Source organism: Rutidosis leptorrhynchoides, chromosome 3 (genome assembly GCF_046630445.1).
Source record: "Rutidosis leptorrhynchoides isolate AG116_Rl617_1_P2 chromosome 3, CSIRO_AGI_Rlap_v1, whole genome shotgun sequence".
In the NCBI taxonomy this organism is placed as follows: domain Eukaryota; kingdom Viridiplantae; phylum Streptophyta; class Magnoliopsida; order Asterales; family Asteraceae; genus Rutidosis; species Rutidosis leptorrhynchoides.
In genome coordinates, this window is record NC_092335.1 from 531,691,663 (window position 1) to 531,711,303 (window position 19,641).

The 19,641-nt window shown below is 34.4% G+C and overlaps 1 protein-coding gene and 1 non-coding gene across 12 annotated transcripts; one reads left to right on the forward strand and one right to left on the reverse strand.

Moving 5' to 3' along the window:
• Positions 1-4,133: 4,133 nt before the first annotated feature.
• LOC139902899 (protein ALTERED PHOSPHATE STARVATION RESPONSE 1-like) lies at positions 4,134-9,031 on the reverse strand. Of its 11 annotated transcripts, none has more exons than XM_071885569.1 (8): positions 8,883-9,020; positions 8,737-8,770; positions 8,488-8,517; positions 5,352-5,409; positions 5,153-5,258; positions 5,021-5,050; positions 4,659-4,765; positions 4,134-4,579 (listed from the first exon to the last, which is right to left on the reverse strand). In XM_071885569.1, the coding sequence occupies exons 4-8, from the start codon at positions 5,373-5,375 to the stop codon at positions 4,391-4,393; spliced, it is 456 nt and encodes a 151-aa protein (XP_071741670.1). In that variant the 5' UTR covers positions 5,376-5,409; positions 8,488-8,517; positions 8,737-8,770; positions 8,883-9,020; the 3' UTR covers positions 4,134-4,390. The 11 variants fall into 11 exon arrangements, 9 of the variants coding, with proteins under 9 accessions (XP_071741670.1, XP_071741667.1, XP_071741674.1 ...); XM_071885566.1 differs by adding an exon at positions 8,332-8,369 and having other exon boundaries at positions 8,488-8,770; XM_071885573.1 differs by adding an exon at positions 8,332-8,369 and having other exon boundaries at positions 5,153-5,236; positions 8,488-8,770; positions 8,883-9,017.
• Positions 9,032-14,137: 5,106 nt separating this feature from the next.
• On the forward strand, positions 14,138-14,209 carry TRNAQ-UUG (transfer RNA glutamine (anticodon UUG)). The gene has a single exon. It is a non-coding gene; the product is annotated as a tRNA-Gln (tRNA).
• The last annotated feature ends 5,432 nt before the right edge of the window (positions 14,210-19,641 follow it).

Below are 19,641 nucleotides of genomic sequence, written 5' to 3' on the forward strand. Positions count from 1 at the left end.
TGTCGAGTTTTATATCTTCCCTTATGTTCCGGAGCTCTTTGCCTTTTTAATCTCTTCTTGACCTCTAGTAAAGCGAGTAATGGTCCAGAATTCGTAAGCATGGAGTTTCGAATGATTATAATGTTTTAAGCACGAAGGAACGTATTCTCACGATTTGACTTGTCAAATTACCAGAATTACTGAGAATAGAACTATCAAGAATATATTTTTTTGATATGTTTATAAGTTAAGCAGAATGAAAGAGTTATGTAACATGACACATGATAATGGTATGATCTACTGTGAACCATCATCACGTTTCATTAGAAACTCAGCATGACTTACTGTAATATAATCACGTTGGCCAAGCGCCATTATATTATACTAACTAATGCTTCAATTCCCAACACTTCTCCACAATTCATTCATAATTTATACTTAGATTTTACAGAAGTTTTCAATATAATGGAATACAGAAAACACGAAGAGGTAGATAATTTCGGACAAGAATATTTATGAAAATATCCTCAGTACTATCGAAGATATTTATGATGATATTTTGGAATTTCTAAGTTCGAAGGTTGATGAAGAAAAAATTTTCGCAAGATTTTAACATGACTTCGGAGCAAGATATTCTCTAAAGATTTCATCGAATCTAGAATTACCTGGATTCTTTGAATATAGGGTTTGGTCCTTGTATTTGTCCTTGGTCTCCTTCATGGTTAGCTCAATCCGTTTTTCAGTACCAAATTTTTAATCGAGCATTCCCAACACTCCATTCTTTATCATCAACCTCTTGGCCATTTAGGTCATCTATAATTTTACTATTTTGTCTGCATTTAATGCAACCATATCTGAATCGTCGGTTATCAAATTCGAGGTGGTTTCAAGAGAATTGTGTTTTTAGATGATTAAACGCTGATGGTGGTATGGTGAAATATAAAAGGTTCTCTGGTAACAATAAATGAGCACGCATATATATCAAGGTTATAATAAGGTTGTTTTGAATGAAAAGTCGAAGTTGTCTTGTTGGAACTGTGACAAAATCGACTATTCTGAAAAAGAACTGCAAAGTTATTTTGGGTAATAATAACACTAAAGGAATTAGCACAGCTACATGTTAAACGTTTACTCAGTTTCCGAGGGTTTTTCAAGTGCATAACTACAGGCATAACTCTTTCCTTCCGTAGATGAAGTGCGGTTGGTTCATTCTCTTGATTGAGGTGTTTTCAAGAATCATGAAAGGTTTGAACGCAGATTGTAATCGTCAAGATACAAATGAGATTTAAGATGAACTCAAGTGGCAAACTTGAAGAATTGTTTAGTTTCATATGTTATAATCAATATTTTAATTCATTTTAATTGTCCAATATTGGTAGTCCACAGTTAGTAATTTAATAATTCATATATAGTTTAATATATAATATTCGAATTAATTAATACGTATCGTGACCCGTGTACATGTCTCAGACTCGATCACAACTCAAACTATATATATTATTGTAGAATCAACATCAACCCTGTATAGCTAACTCTCGCATTACTGCATATAGAGTGTCTATGGTTATTCCAAATAATATATATAGATGCGTCGATATGATATGTCAAAACCTTATATACGTGTCCCGATATTTAAAGTGCGAAAAATAAATAACAGAAATTAAATGACGATAAATTAAATTGCGAGAATTTAAATTGCGATAAATAAATTGCGATAATTAAATTGCGATAAATAAATTGCGATAAATAAAATGTAATACGGAATTAATCAGTTAGCTAGGAACAGTTAGCGTGGATTCTTATCAAAATTCTTCTCATAGTTAAATTGTTTGTTTCTAACAAATTTTATTTTTGTCCAATGTTTTCTTCATTATGCCACTTGTTGGATTCTGATAGATCAAAATCCGAATGTGAAATTGAATGAAAATGGTTATTCTGCGGTGAACGGATTCGTATATCTGTGGATGTAAGTAGGATAGTAAATGACTGTTGAATCAAATTGGAAGAACGTACAATGTAGCTTATTAATGTGAAATCTAAATATTCCTCGGGTATTACCTACCCGTTAAAATATTTTCACCATTAACAGTTTGTACAAAAGAATTTTAATTATAATCTTTATGAAAGCATATATACATATATATTTTCTTCAGATGAAATCATGAATTTAATGAGTTAACATGATATTAAACTCATTTAGTTTTCGGTTGGAACTAGAATAAATAATCTCTAAAACTTTAGAGATTACATATTCGCCATGTCGAACGAAGATGAATGAGGTAGAACGATACGTAGAACGAAGATCATACTTGAAGTACAGATGGTGATATTGAGGCATGGATTGTTTTTGATACTTGTGCTGTTATTGATGGTACTGTTGGTGCCGGTGATGTTGCTGAAGCTGGTAAATTTTGCACCATATTCTTCAAATTGATTACTCGAGCGCGAAGTTCGCTAAGTTCTTCTATTATTCCGGGATGATTGTCGGTCGGAACGAGCGGATGAATAAAGGTTTAGAATTGTAAATAGAATATAATCGTGTCGAAATACTCTGGAAATGAGGCTGAAAATGGTGTTTCGGATAGGTTCGCCGGTAAGTGCTTCAGGTTCATCGCCAAGGGTAAATTCGGTTGGTGAAAAAGATCGCCTTCTTTGCATTTCCATTGATTAAGTCGACTACGAACCCATCAGATGAATTGGGGATGGATGATTGGTTGATTCATTCTGGTGACGCTGCTTTCGGAGCTTAGGTGAACATCTATGTCGGAATCTGAGGGACTTGAACTAGTGGCGAGTTCCATTTCGTACGATTGAATAAAGAATTTTCGATATGAAATGATTTCCGGCTATCGGGTGGTATTCTAATTATATAGAATATCTATATATATAGAACAAAAGATTTCATAGATTACGGAGAAATTCACGGAATATATCAGGCAACGTTTACAGTAACAGATACGCTAAGATATAAATTTTGTCTATACACTATTCATGCAATCAATGCAGTAAGATGTGTCCAGACTAAGAATGATAAGCAGGTAATTTCCTACGGATGATAAGCAGATGATTTCCGACTAGAAATGATAAGTAAAACTTTTGACATGCAGACACGGTCGAAGTCCAGACTCACTAATTCATCCTAACGACTATCAGTTAGACACACTAATGCAGACCTGGTTCGCTAAGACCACCGCTCTGATATATGCAACATCAGATAGATTACTACTAAGACTATATGTTGGAAAACCGTGTGTCCTTTTACCAATTTCAGATTAACGCATCGGATAGTTAAAATAATAATCTTTTATTATTTTATAAAAATATTTACAAGATTATATATATTCATATATTTAATGAAACATGCACACGATTAATTTATCCCAATGATCCAATTACACCATAATAATTGTCATGAATATAAAACAAAAGAGGAGTTAACGATATACCTTTCTTGGAGAAATTGATGAGACGGAGAGAAACTTACGATCAAAAGTATGACCGTCTCTTAGGATAGTCCACACTACACTTCAAACAACGTCAATGGATGCTAGTCCAAACCCAAGTAATAATTAATCAACCTTTGATTAATATTATGAATCCAAAATGATACTCCGTATGAAACAATGTTATTTTTTCTTACTACCTCTCTTTTCAATTCTCTCGTCCATATATATAATATGAAGTAAAGTAAAGAGTATCAATCAATTTGGATCACGGATATATTTTCCTTTTTGAAAGTCGTATTTATGATTTACACATTTTAACTTCTTTTGTAATTTTCTTTTTCAAAGTCGTATTTCTCAAATACTTTAGGGGTATATTATGTAACTTATAATTAATAATTTCTATCATGTCACTTTCATGTGAATAGTAAATTAATTAATTTCGTTTCATTTACTATTTATATGAATAGTAAATGAATTAATTTCGATTTACTATTTTGTTACTTGAGTAATAGATATACATCATATATATTTTATTTGACTTCTCGGTGTATATGTGTGTGACCCTGAATGCTCAAATGAGGTTGGCCATATAGTTATATGTTGTACCTTGCACATTAATCCTACACTATACACATACTCATTAACTTAAAAAGCAAGTAGCATATAACTATATAAGCATTATTCAAGTGTTTAAAATGAGCCCTTAAATTAGTACCAACATATAATACACATACACATTAATGCGGGAAAAAAAACCGATTCTTAGAACTTAAACACTGTATGAAATTCCAGCAGAAGCAGATGCAATAGCTGCATATTCATAAGCAATACAATTACTTGGTTGCACATCATGGACAACACCAACACTATCACCAATCACCCTTAACTCAAAACCTGTTAACTTAAATAATTAACAACCATAATCTACAAATTGTTCGCTTAACATCGATTGCAATTATGTATTGTTACAAACGACACATAATTTGATGATTTCCTGTGACATCAATCGCCTGAGCAGAAACTATGATCCTCGACTCCAACTTTTCAACCTCTTTCTTCGATTTCTCCACCGTCACGTAATCACGTCTCTTCAACTCTATTTTTCTCAGTTGTTCAGTATTCTTCTCGTGCTCTATCTTTAAACTCTCAGCATTCTAAAACAGAAACCAATAGCCGACAACATTTAACTCCAAAATTAATGAACCATAACAATAAAAATCATAAAAAACGCACCTTAACTTCAGCATAAAGCTTCTTCTCCCATTCATACAGTATCTCTGGGTCGAGTTCCAGGAGCAAAAAAAACAGGTTCAAAGACTTCCCATAAACATTCAGTTTACCTATTACCATAATTCAACAACATCAATTACTGCTTGAAGTTGCATATAAACATAAATTCAAACTTTTGCAAGTAAATTAAACAGTTTTAAATTAGATATATTCCACTGAAATTGCTTGAACAATGCTTGATTGTCTACAAAAACTTAAATCAAAATAAAATAAAATAATATAAAATCATTATACAATTTGAAAAACTGGTATTCATAAATGTTAACAGCTAAATTCATTAAAATAATTCAATTAGAATAACGAACCTACTTTTGCGATGAACCCTAGGTGCCGACCTGAAATATTAACCGCCAGAAACCCTTGATTTTTGCCCATCAAAAACATCGATTATGTTTCCATGAATACCATCGAGTGATTTTAACAGAGGAGAACTATACCAAGTACCGCAACGACGGTCACGACATAAACTGCCACAACGACGGCCATAGAAGGTAAGGAGTCATCTTTGAAGCTCAACCCACCTATCATGTCATTTTCATCCATCTGTTTTAAGTTATATATAAAAATAAATAAATAATATCAAATACTTCTTTGACATATAAGTAAAACTACAATATAGAGTTGTTAACTGCGTACCGTATTGAATCTAGTCATAGGCATGTTGCTTTCAAATTCTTTGGCTGCTTCGGTTGATCTGAGTTTACAAGAAGCGGTTAACACTTAATAGTACAAAAGGTGATATTCAAGAATAAATGGGTCGTAATGGTTATGCTTTATCTCTATTGTAGAGAAAAACGCTAACATCATTTTCTTGAATATGAAAATGATGTGGGGGTTAACACTTTATTACGGAGGCATGAGGGCAAAACCGGCTATGAAAATGATGTGGGGTTTTTTCATTTGTGAAGAGAAAGAGAGAGAAGGCTGATGGTTGAACGGTTTTTAGAACGCAAATTAAGAATTTCATTGGTCCAGATGTTAATTGTTGAGATTAAGTTAAAAAATCGTTGGTAATTTGTCAATTTACATGTGGAAATAAAGTGTTGAATTCATGGGCAGCTTTACACGTCATCAATAATCTTTACGGTTTGTAATATGTAGAAATATCGCTAACTTTTTTTATTATCAAATAAATTAATTTTAGGTTTTATATTGTAAAAATAATCTCCAGTCAAATCATATAAGCGAGTATAGAAACCACAAATAACAAACTAATTACGGAGTATATATAAGACACGGGTTTTATATATTTAAATAAATATTTATATTTATATTTATTTATGATTTCAATTATGTTTAAAATTTGAATAAGGGTAATAACAAATAACAAAATAATTAGAGAACAGCAGATATACCCATATGAATATGAATAAGGGTAATAACAAATAACAAAATAATTAGAGAACAGCAGATATATTGAAAACAATTAAGAAAGTGTCATAATAAGCACATTAAAAAAGTGCACCAGAAGATTCTGAATATTCGTCATAAGATTATGAATAACATAAGAGCACAGAGAGTCGTTCGGTGTTAAATCTCAGTGTTAAATTTAACACTGGATTTAACACTGAGGCCAAAACAGGGGAAATGGTTCAGTGTTAAATCTCAGTGTTAAATCATTATTTAATTATTTTTTTAATACTTTTAATAATATTATTTAGTTTAAATATATATTAAAAATATAAAAACAAATGAAATACTAAATTTCATTAATTAAAAAATTACATTAATTTAAAAAAAAACAATACTTAATAAAAAAAACACACTTATTAAAAAAAATTACTTAATAAAAAACACAATACTTAATCCGACTCCGACTCCGACGTCTCACGATTAGCCCATACATGTTCAACCAAATCCGATCGTAGGCCCTCATGCACTTCCCTATCTCGTAATTCTTTCGTCCTCCTCCTGTAAGTTTCGCACCTCTCGATCCAAGTTGTTTGCATATGATGAACGGGTTCGTAAACCCAATCATTTTCGGTTAGAGCAAAACCATTATCTTCAACAATTATGTTGTGTAAGATAATGCACGTATACATCATTTGTTTCATTACATTGACGTTATATGCCCTTGCTGGTTGTTGTAGTATATGCCAACGCCCCTGTAAAATACCAAAAGTCCTCTCAACATCCTTGCGTGCCGCTGCTTGTTTCTTTGAAAAGTACTTACGTTTTTCATCATTTGCACTTGAAAACTCCTTAACAAATGATGCCCACCCGGGATATATACCGTCCGCTAGATAATATCCTCTTTTGTACTCAACCCCATTTACAGTAAAAGGAATATCTTCTATTTCTTTATTAAGCATTGAGTTGAAGAGATTACTAGCATTCAAGACGTTTAAGTCGTTGTTTGAACCCACAACCCCAAAGAAAGCATGCCAAATCCAGTTATCATATGAGGCTATAGCTTCTAGCATAATAGTTGGAACTTTATGATCGCCTCGAGTAAATTGACCTTTCCATGCAATGGGACATCTTCCCCATGCCCAATGCATACAATCTATGCTTCCCATCATTCCAGGTAAACCGTGAATATCTTCGTGATCTTCATACAATCGTTTGATATCTTCCGTGGTAGGCTCTCGCATATATTCATCTTTATATAAATCAATAATACACTTACAAAAGTGCATTAACGATTCACGAGATGTTCGTTCCGACATTTGCAAGTACTCGTCAAAAAGATCGGGTGTATCACCATAAGCTAATTGTCGTAGAGCGGCAGTTATTTTTAGGTATGTACTAATACTCAACTTGCCGCGCGCATCAACTCGTGAATGAAAATACTTAAATCATTCCGGTAGCGGATCTTTGTGGTAGTTGAGAATATCTTCCATAATTCGGAGAAATACACGACGCCGCATCCGAAACCTCCTTTTAAAATTATCGTCTGAGTATTTGCAACCTTCAACAAAATAGTCGGTCATAAGACGTACATGTGCGGCTTCATGTTCACGTTCTATATAACGACGTGTGTGTGAACTTTCCGCTTCATTTTCACTTTCTAACGCCTCGCTATTGATTATATCGAGCACTTGCATCAAAAACTCTTCGCTAGACGATGATGTTGAAGACATTTTTTGAAAGAAATATGTTTATTTGTTGTGAAATGAAGAGAAAAAGATGTGAAAAAGGATGATAAAATGGAGAGTATTTATAGAGTATTTGGGAAAAAAAAATAGTTTTTGGCCGTTTCAAACGGCCAAAAAATCTCAAACGGATCAAAATCACACCGTTGCCCAGCTAACGCTGGCCAACATTAAACACATTTAACGGTGGTTTAACGGCGGGGCGGAGTGGTGTTGGCCACCGTCCCCACCGTTAAATCGGTATAACGGTGAAAAATCTTCTCGACTCCTGGTGCTCTAAGATTAGTTATCATAGTACGATAATAAAAATCCAATTATAATATTCGTCAAAGCAAACATGTGTATTTTACATGTTCATATCTTTATATCGCGACAACCATGTGTATTTTATGATCTAAAGTGGTCTTATAGAAATGTTACACTGCACACTTATAATAATAATTAACATTAACATATTAATACAAAAAGGCGTTAAAAAACATGTTAATACAGAGAGTTAATCTCGATCAAGAATGCCAAACCTTGGAGTTGCAGACCTCAAACTTTTTTTTTTTATATCCTACAATAGCCATGAGACAATTTCATTGTCCACTTTAATTACATTTAGAATACACACCCGGCACCACTCTTACCTTAAAAGTATATGACAATCATATTTGAAGGCTTAATAGACTTACTTGATGAGCAGAAGCCGTTAAAGATCCAATCTGAAGCAAATATGGCCTTTGTTTAGTGCACCATTGGATTGGATGACTCGTTAAAATTGAATTATATGTGAATAAAAATAATAAAAAAAATCATATCATTGACAAAATTGAGCCCATGATTCCATAAGATATGAGTAATATTGTTAGAAAGTTTATATGTGTATGTAAAAACACAAGAGTGAAACATTATTTGATTAATTAATTCAATAATTCACATACCTGAGTAGATGGTTACAAAACGCGAATTTGAAACCTGCAAAACTTGGTTCAATTACGGTTTGAACAATTGTGTTTACCCTACGTGAGTGTATTAGTATGTTTTAATAACTTGTTAAATTGAATGACCTATATATAAAAAAAATTACTCGATTCAACAGTTGAGTCAGGTAGTGTGGATGACGTTATTAACGACGGTGGGTCCGTCATGAATCAGCGGTGAATGATTTTAGGTATAGATTGTTGGTGAAGATAATGGATAGACATGGAATAAGAATTAGAGGACGTGAATGGCTTTATAAATTGAGATGTGGTCAAATTAATCGTTTATTTATTCCTTAATTAAATGAGGCATGATATATTATACCTTATATCTAAAAGGCAAAGTCCAAGTGAATAGTAACCCACAAGTTAGATATTATATATTTGTTTGGGACTAAAATGTAAGTAAGTAAAAGAGTGGGGGTGATTTGTGAAAAAGGCCAATTGGCAAAGTCCAAGTGAATAGTAACCCACAAGTTAGATATTATATATTTGTTTGGGACTAAAATGTAAGTAAGTAAAAGAGTGGGGGTGATTTGTGAAAAAGGCCAATTGAATAGTAACCCACAAGTTTCACACACCACCCCCACTCTTTTACTTACTTACATTTTAGTCCCAAACAAATATATAATATCTAACTTTATGATTTTTACAAACTTATCACAAACTTTTAACATTTTATACTCTACATATTATATTATACCTTATATCTAAAAGGCAAAGTCTAAGTGAATAGTAACCCACAAGTTTCACAAACCACCCCACTCTTTTACTTACTTACATTTTAGTCCCAAACAAATATATAATATCTAACTTTATGTTTTTACAAACTTATTACAAACTTTTAACATTTTATACTTTAACCATTAAACTCCTCATTCGTTATAAATCGACTACATACTTTATATACTACCTAATAGACAAAAATAAATAATAGTCTCCAGTGGTGCTTTCGTTCTTTCACTTTTTTCCGCCTTTTCCACCTTTTAAAAAAAAAAAAAAAACCTCATAGTTTGTTCAAATATTAAAATCGACCCCCAAACAGGGAGTAAAGTGTCAAATATTCATTTTCATAAAAAAATTTAAAAAAACTACACCCAAATATTCAACGGGCCATATCTTCTCGCTCGCACCGAGTTAAATTTTTCTGAAACCATCGTTAAACTCGAAACAATTTTAGGAGCACACTGTCACTAACTATACGCAAATCAGACGCTTTTTAAAAAACGCTAAATATTTGAGGTACTTTTCATACACGTCGATTTTGCGTTAAATTTTTAAAAGTCGACAATTCCATAGTGAAACGCGGAGATGTACATATATTGTTAATTTAAAATAACATTTAAATCTTTCACGGATTATACCTTTTAGTTCGACTCGAGTTGCGCTTCAACGATATCATCGTTAGCCACAAAATAATTTTACAAACTAAACGCAATATAATACATTGAAAACCGAACCCCGGCGCGAAGCGAGGGTTCGAACACTAGTTGTAATTAAATTGTAATCGGTATTTTTTAGGTATTGGAATAATAATTTTAAATAATATATATAATCTATACATATAATATATATATATATACATATAATAATTCATAAATAACTTTTAACCACAATTAACAAAAAACTTTTGGTTTATATATATATATATATATATATATATATATATATATATATATATATATATATATATATATATATATATATATATAGGGTGAGGATCCAGAGAGAACCAGAGGTGGTAGAGAACCGAGAGAACCAACAGCTCGACCTTCATCTATGTGCAGCTCGACCTTCAATCTGCGTGCAGATTGAGTCAATCTGCGTGCAGCTCGATCAAGCTGGGTGCAGATGGAGTAAATCTACGTGCAGATTGAGTCAATCTGCGTGCAGATTGAGTCAATCTGCATGCAGATTGAGCTTGTTTTGGGTGCAGGCACACTCTGTTCTTCGTAAGAAAATTGAATCTCTCAAAATCAAACCTATAGCAAAAATTAAAAACGCAGATTTATTAGGTTTCATCACGTGAATCTATGTGCAAAGTTTCATATTCTAACTCCTAGATTTGAGCTCGAATTCGTGAGTCAAAGATTTGGGGAAAAAAGTCAACAATTTCTTCATAGCTCAAATTCATAATCTATATGATGTTTCAGCTTAAATTGACGATTGGCGAGCATTAGATGCAACATTTTAAGCAACTTTCATGTTGGAATCATCATCTAAAACGCCTTCGATTGATGTTACGAATTCATATTCATCGTTCACAAGTGATGGTTCGCTGGGTTCTCTGCTATGCAGAGTTCTTCCAGGATCCTTTCACTATATATATATATATATATATATATATATATATATATATATATATATATATATATATATATATATATATATATATATATATATAGTGGACCAATCCATGGATAAGCACTAAATGAGGTACAAACTGGATAAGTGAATATGAGCCTCACATTTCTAAAAAGTCTAATTTTATATTAAAAACGCAGAGGGGTAAAATGGTAATTGCATAATTCAAGTTATTTCTCCAAAATACTCCGTACTACTCATTTTCTAGGGTTTGTTCTACATTGATTTCCCCAAATCACTTCTTCAATTCCAAAAATGGAAGAGATTACGGAAGCAGTTCAGAACATAACATTACAGGTGCTAATGATTATCATAAGAAGAATTGCCTTTCTGTCGCGTAGCTACGTGTACCTGAGGGCGATCATGCATCGCCACCGGCGTAAAACAGTGCACTAGGAGGTGCAACACATCTAGGAGCAGGTACCAGATTATTAATATTTTCCGGTAATTTTAGCCGAAAATTGATCTACCAACCGTCGTCACATTGAGGAAATCGTTAGACCGAGGTTAGTTAATCTTACGTTCTTTCTATATATGTAAAATTGTAATGGTATGTCATATATGATTGTGGATTAATTTGGTAGTACTTTATGCGATATGTTGATTTGATCCAATTGATTATAATTGCTACATAATATGCTCTGTAGTTCATTCCTTTTTGTTTGTGTGTGATCAGATAATACTATATTATAGACTAAAATGTACGAATACAGATAGTTCTATGTGTTTTCTTCTAAATTACTATACTTGTTGAGTGTGAGTTTTCATTTCAGTTTTTTGATTGTAATTAGTTGGTAAATAGTTCGTGAAGAATACAATCAAGTTTATAGATTATTTATGCTGAAAATGGAACTAGAAACTCATTAAGAGATGATAAAATCAAGGGTTCAAGACTAGAACGTATAAATAACATACGTCCTTTGATGTTTCGTAGAAATAGAATAGTCCTTGTGTAAGTTTTGGTATGTCCAAAGTTCCAAACGCTCTATTTCTTTCACCTCCATCTTCAACTGCCGATAATCAAAAAATCAACAATCCAAATCACCATCACCATCTAAATTATTCCGATTCAATTTCGTGACTATTTAATCGTAAACAAGAAAAATACGCTCGTGAGTTAAATCATGTCCACTTGAAGATCCGTCGCCGCCGCCGCCACTACTTAAACATCTATCACAAAAGTTGAAATCCGTCACCACAACCACTTGAAGATCCATCGCCACCACCACTTGAACTCGACTCAATTTTTGCAAAATTGAAACCACCAGAATAATAACTCTATTTCAGATTTTAGATCACGAAGAGGTAATGTAGACGTTAATCTAAATAGTTTAGTTTAAAATCATACTCCGTATATACTATTTGTAATCTTCGATTTTGTCAATTTCATGATTAAATGGATTTTGATTCATTTGACCTTTTCAGAATAGTTAAAAATTTTATCTGATTTTGAGGATTACTTGTTATTAGCGAATATAGGTTTATAGAGCATAGGATGTTTGATATCAAATTTTGGCTTATATGTGGGTCTGAAGTGAGGGATATTTATCGATCATCAAAGATATTCCATCGAGTTACTTGTGTTTATTGTTTGGTAACCATGAATGAAACCCATAGTTTTCATAACAGTGTGTATATATATAAATCTTCAAGGACATGAAAGTTTCTTACTCTCGTTTACAGAAACGATACAAGGTGAGTTGGTGCATATATCAGTATCTTTTTTGAATGTGTGTGTATGTGGATGTTGTTTCTGTTAGTAGATATGTCATGTAATTTAGGCCTATAGCTAGCCTTAAGTCATAGAAAAGTTATCTATCAGCTTATTGATTTTAATTTAGGTGTATACAACTGGTCTAACTTCTGAGAACTAGGAACTCAAGTTGTAGCTGCAAGCTATGGAACAACAGACAAAACTCAGAGATGGTAAGCTTGTTATAAACAGGTTAACACTTATGGTGCAACTAGTCATGATGATAAGGTAACGAAATGCCGAGATCTTGCACTTTGTGAGTGATGAATGATATAAAATGAGGTGATGAATGACAATAGGAGGTGATGAATGATTAAAAACAAGATGAATGATAACTTTGTGAGTGATGAATGATATAAAATGAGGTGATGAATGATAAACTTTTTCTGATGATAAATTTTTTTAATCATGCATTACCTAGTTTTTCTCATTCATCTTATTTTTTTTTATCGTTCATCGCCTTATTGTTATCATTCATCACCTCGTTTTTATCATTAATCACTTCCTTTTAATCATTCATATTGTTTTTCATCATTCATCACTTCATTTTTATCATTCATCACCTTCTTTTTATCATTCATTATCATTCATCACTTCATTTTTATCATTCATCACCTTCTTTTTATCATTCATTATATATTTTTTTATCATTCATCTTGTGTTTAATCATTCATCGCCTACTTTTTATTATTCATCATGTTTTTTTATCATTCATCACCTTCTTTTTTATCATTTATCACCTTATTTTTAGCATTCATTAAAACTTTTTTTTTTATCATTGACCTCCTTTTTATCATTCATCACCTAATTTTTATCATTCATCACCTTATTTTTTTTTATCATTCATCACCTTATTTTTATCATTCATCACCTCATTTTTATCACTCTTCTTTTTTATCATTCATCACGTTATTTTGTCATTTTTAACTTATCATTCATCAACTATCTTTATCATTCACTGAGTATTTTTATCATTCATCGAAAATATTTATCATTCATCGGATACTTTTTATCATTCATCACGTTCTTTTATCATTCATCGTTTATCATTCATCAGCTACTTTTATCATTCATTTGGTATTTTTATCAATTATCAGGTATTTTGATGAATGATAAATGCTATATGAATGATACTGTTTTTTGATAAATGAGAAGTGTTTGATGAATGATAACCGTTTTCTGATAAAAGATAAGTGTTTTTTAATGAATGACAACAATTAGATGAATGATACTTGTTTGATAATTGGGTATTTGGTCTAGTGGTATGATTCTCGCTTTTGGTGCGGTAGGTCCCGAGTTCGATTCTCGGAATGCCCTATTCTTTTTTATAATACTAATCATATTATATCAATTATTTGAAATTTCACTACTTTTGTAAGTCTATTAAAATGTTTGATGATATAAAATATTTTAATGCAAGATAATCATTTTGTAATAAATGGTTATTGTTTTCTTATGAATGATAACTATTTTAAAAAAATGATAACTATTTGATGAAAAATAATATAGATTAATGATATTTTTTTTAATGAATGATAAATGTTTGATGAATGATAATTGTCTGATGAAATGATAACTATTTGATGAATGATAATTGTTTTTGGACGAATGTTAAATGTTTTTCGATGAATTATAATATTTTTTTGATGAATGATAATTGTTTCTTTTATGAATCATAATTGTTTGATGAATCATAATTGTTTGATGAATGATAATTGTTTTAATAAATGATAATCATTTTGTGATGAATGGTTATTGCTTTCTTATGATAACTATTAGATGAAAGATAACTAAGATGAATGCTAGTTTTATCTTATGAATGATAATTGTTGCTTTTATGAATCATAACTGTTTAATGAATGATAATTGTTTAATGAATGATAAATTTTTTTCGATGAATGATAATCATTTTGTGATGAATAATTCAATGAATGATAATCATTTCGGGTGGTGGTGGTGGTTGGTGGTTGATGGTGGTGGGTGGTGGAAGTTGGTGATGGTTAGTGGTGGTGGTTGGTGTTGGTGGGTGGTAGTGGTGGTGGCGGTGGTTGGTTATGGTTGGTGGTGGTGGTTGGTGGTGGTGGTGGTTGGTGGTGGTGGTGGATGGTGGTTGGTGGTGGATGGTGGTTGGTGGTTGGTGTTGGTGGATGGTAGTGGTTGGTGGTTGGTGGTGTTGGTTGTGGTTGGTGGTTGGTGGTGGTTGGTTAGTGGTAGTGGTTGGTGGTGGTGGTGGTGGTTGGTGGTGGTGGTGGTGGTTGGTGGTGGTGGTTGGTGGTGGTGGTTGGTGGATGGTGGTAGTGGTGGTGGTGGTGGTGGTGGTAGGTGTAGTGGTTGGTGGTGGTGGTGGTTGGGTGGTTGGTGGTGGATGGTGGTTTGTGGTGGTTGGTGGTGGTGGTGGTTGGTGGTGGTTGGTGGTGATAGTGGTGGTGGTTGGTTGTGGGGGTAGTGGTGGTTGTTGGTGGTGGTGAATGGTGGTAGTGGTGGTGGTTGGTGGTAGGTGGTGGTGGTTGGTTGTGGTGGTAGTTGGTGGTGGTGGTGGTTGGTTGTGGTGGGTGGTGGTGGGTGGTGGTGGTGGTTGGTGGTGGGTGGTGGTGATTAGTGGTGATGGTGGTTGGTGGTGCGTGGATGGTGTTTGTGGTGGTGAGTGGTGGTGGTGGTTGGTGTTTGTGGGTGGTAGTGGTTGGTGTGATGGTGGTGGTGGTTGATTGTGGTTGGTGGTGATGGTGGTGGTGGTTGGTTATGGTGGTAGATGGTGGTTGGTGGTGGCGGGTTGTGGGTGGTGGTGGTGCGTGGTGGCGGGTGGTGGTGGTGGTGGGTGGTGGTGGTTGTTGATGGTTGGTGTTGGTGGTGGTGGTTGGTTGATGGTAGTGGTTGGTGGTGATGGTTGGTGGTGATGGTGGGTGGTGGCGGGTGGTGGTAGTAATGGTGGTGTGTGGTGTGTGGTGGGTGGTGGTGGTTGTTGATGGTTGGTGTTGGTGGTAGTGGTTGGGGGTGATGGTTGTGGTGGTTGGTGGTGGTGGTTGTTGGTGGTGGTGGTTGGTGGTGATGGTGGTGTGTGGTGGTGGATGGTTGTTGGTGGTAATGGTTGGTAGTGGTGGATAGTGGTGGATGGTGGTAGTGGTGGTGGTTGGTTGTGGTGGTGGTTGGTGGTGGTGGGTGGGTGGTGGTGGTGGTGGATGGTGGTGATTAGTAGTGGTGATGGTTGGTGGTGGGTGAATGGTGGTTGCGGGTGGTGGTTGGTGGTTGGTGGTGGCTGGTGGTTGGTGGTGGTTGGTGGTAGTGGTTGGTGTGATGGTGGTGGTTGGTGGTGGTTGGTGGTGATGGTGGTGGTGGTTGGTGGTGGTATGTAGTGGTTAGTTATGGTGGTGGTTGGTGGTGGCTGGTGGTGGGGGTGGTGGTGGGTGGTGGCGGGGTGGTGGTGGTGATGTGTGGTGGTGGTGGGTGGTGGTGGTTGTTGATGGTTGGTGTTGGTGGTGGTTGTTGGTTGATGGTAGTGGTTGATGGTCGTGGTTGGTGGTGGTGGTTGGTGGTGGTGGTGGTTGGTGGTGGTGGATGGTGGTTGGTGGTGGTTGGTGTTGGTGGTGGGTGTTGGTGGTGGTGGTTGGTGATTATGGTGGTGGTGGGTGGGGTTGGTTGTTGGTGGTGGGTTTTGGTGGTGTTGGTTGATGGTAGTGGTTGGTGGTGGTGGTGGTTGGTGGTGGGGGTGTAGGTGGTTGGTAGTTGGTGGTGGTTGGTTGTGGTGGTTGGTGGTTTTGTGGTTGGTGGTGGTGGTATGTGGTGGTTGGTGGTGGTGGTGTGGTTAGTGGTGGTGGTTGGTGTAGTTAGTGGTGGTGGTTGGTGTGGTGTTGGTTGGTGGTGGTTGTTGGTGTGTGCTGGTGGTGTGTGGTGTGTGGTGGTGGTGGTTGTTATTGGTGGTGGTGGATAGTGGTGGATGGTGGTAGTGGTGGTGGTTGGTGGTAGGTGGTGGTGGTTGGTTGTGGTGGTAGCTGGTGGTGGTGGTGGTTAGTTGCGGTGGGTGGGGGTGTGTGTTGGTGGTTGGTGGTGGTGGTTGTTGGTGGTGGTGGTAGTGGTGGTGGTTGGTGGTAGGTGGTGGTGGTTCGTTGTTGTGACGATCGCTCCAAATCCATATGGACGAACACGTCATTCATTGATTTCATTGCGAGGTATTTGACCTCTATATGATACGTTTTGTAAACATTGCATTCTTTTGAAAAGGCACACCATAAATGAATATTTAAATCAAAGGTTTTCGTCATCTGATGATTTTTACATATAGACAATCACCATAAATAATAGTTTACAACAGTATTTCCGTTGACAATGCAGTCAAAATAAGATACATGGTGATGATTTGGTGAATGCAACGTCTCCTAGAAAAATATGTCATGTAAGACTCCATGCACACAGCTTGTTTAACATCTAAGCAAACAGCGGAAGACTTCTAGGAAACCTGAGAATAAACATGCTAACAAGTGTCAACACAAAGGTTGGTGAGTTCATAGTTTTAATGTTGCGCATAATCTGTATATAAAGGTGGATCATAAGATTTCAGTTGTTCAATCCAGAAACGTTTATCAAAATATTCTACGAAATTGAGCACCCTGGTAACTAAACTTTAACGTATATATAATTTATACCCTTTGTATAATCATCTTAATAATACACGCAAACCAACGTGTACGCTTCTCAAATAGCATACGTCCGTTAAAAGGCTAGCGCTCTAGCTCGGACGGGGATATCAAGCCCTATGAATCCATATACTACTACTCGCGCCCACCAGTTCTTATAACTGGCAGTTAACAGTTACCAAAGCTAAGGGATTTTCGGTTCAAACTCAGTGTAGAATTTAGTATGTACTTGTATCCATTGCGTTTAAAATAAAGTGCATGTATTCTCAGCCCAAAAATATATATTGCAAAAGCAATTAAAAAGGGATCAATGAAACTCACACATATAAATATTGTATATCGGTTAATAAAGCATTTGCATGTATTCTCAGCCCAAAAATGTAGAGAGTAAAAGGGATCTTATGAAACTCACACAAAATCAGTTTTAGTATTTGTATCCATTTAGTAAAACAGTTTATAAAACTGCGCATGTATTCTCAGCCCAAAAATGTAAAGAGTAAAAGGGAGCAAATGAAACTCACGCATATAATTATTGTAAAACAGTTACTAAAGCATTTGCATGTATTCTCAGCCCCAAAAATGTAAAGAGTAAAAGGGATCATATGAAACTCACCTTAGCAGCATATAAAGTCGTTCACCAAAATGTGATCGAAACACGGATTACCAAATAACCGTAGATCTCAACATATCAATATTGAGATTCAATATTGTAGAAAAGTACATAGACGTAACGGAGATGATAACACTAGGTTTGACTTGCAAATAATACCCATGAATATTACCCATAATTTCCTTAGCTTTATCCCGCTCATAAAACTATTTTGAAAGTGACACGCTCATGACCTCGTCGTAGTATTTTATGTATAATACTAATAATAATACAAATACTACTAACAATAATAAGATTAATAATAATATTAATCTTAATAATAATAATAATAATAATAATAATAATAATAATAATAATAATAATAATAATAATAATAATAATAATAATAATATAATTGATAAATATAATACGGAGTAATTTTTAAATTAAAACAGAGGTAGATATCTCGAGCTTTTATAGGTGTCGCCTGTCCAGGGCTGCCATGCGATCGCATGGCCTCCAAGACCATTTCCCATGCGATCGCATGGGATGGATTTCCAGCTCATGATCTTTTAACTTCTAGTTTGTCGACATATTTTTTAATTATAAATATAATATATTTAATTTATATAATTAATTATATATTATATTAAATTCACATGCATAGTTGACTTGTAATTTTCGTTCCGATAAGTCGTACGTCGTCACTCGACTTATGTCCCGGTTCCGGTTTTTCGAACGTCCTATCGTATACTGAGAAAACTTGTACTTTACGTTTCGTGAATCGTACCTTTGTCAAAATATAGTCTTAAATCATCCATAAACTATACCACTGTAGCAATTCACTGTAGCAAAGTCCATTTCACTGTAGCAAATAGTGATTTTCGAAAACACTGTAGCATTTTGGGTACTGTAGCAATTTGAAAATGTTACTATCGTTTACTAAATAACTTGAAATTATATATATATGTATATATCTTTTTAATATACATAAATCAGTTTTTAAATACACATTGGAAGTTATTTATAAATAAATTTTAATAATAAATATTTCAACTTATCATATATATTCAAATAGATATTTAAACCAATAAGTTTAATGTACGGTATCAAATAATTAATACATTGTTACCTTTTCAAGTTATAGTATATATGTATCTATTTACATATAATTGTTCGCGAATTGTCGAAAACAACCGAAGGGTATTTAAATATATAAAAGTAGTTCAAAAATTTTGAGATTCAGTTTTACAGACTTTGCTTATCGTGTCGGAAATGTTAATCATACAAAGATTAAGTTTAAATTTGGTCAGAAATTTTCGGGTCATCACAGTACCTACCCGTTAAAGAAATTTCGTCCCGAAATTTGAGTGAGGTCGTCATGGCTAACAATAAAAATGTTTTAATGACGAATATGAGTTGATAATAGAGTTTTATCTATGTTTGAATAATATGGATAAAATAATCCAATTACTCGAAGCGTATGAGAGAAGTTATATAATCAAGTGAAATGGAGAATAGAGATGCGTCTT

What these genes read in the sequence shown, in the direction of transcription:
- LOC139902899 (XM_071885569.1), bottom strand. Translation starts at nt 5,375, where the DNA reads ATGCCTATGACTAGATTCAATACG. An exon ending in GACCGTCGTTGCGGTACTTG is followed by an intron (nt 5,051 to 5,152) that starts GTATAGTTCTCC and finishes TTAATATTTCAG; the next exon opens with GTCGGCACCTAGGGTTCATC. An exon ending in AGGGTTCATCGCAAAAGTAG is followed by an intron (nt 4,766 to 5,020) that starts GTTCGTTATTCT and finishes TTATGGTAATAG; the next exon opens with GTAAACTGAATGTTTATGGG.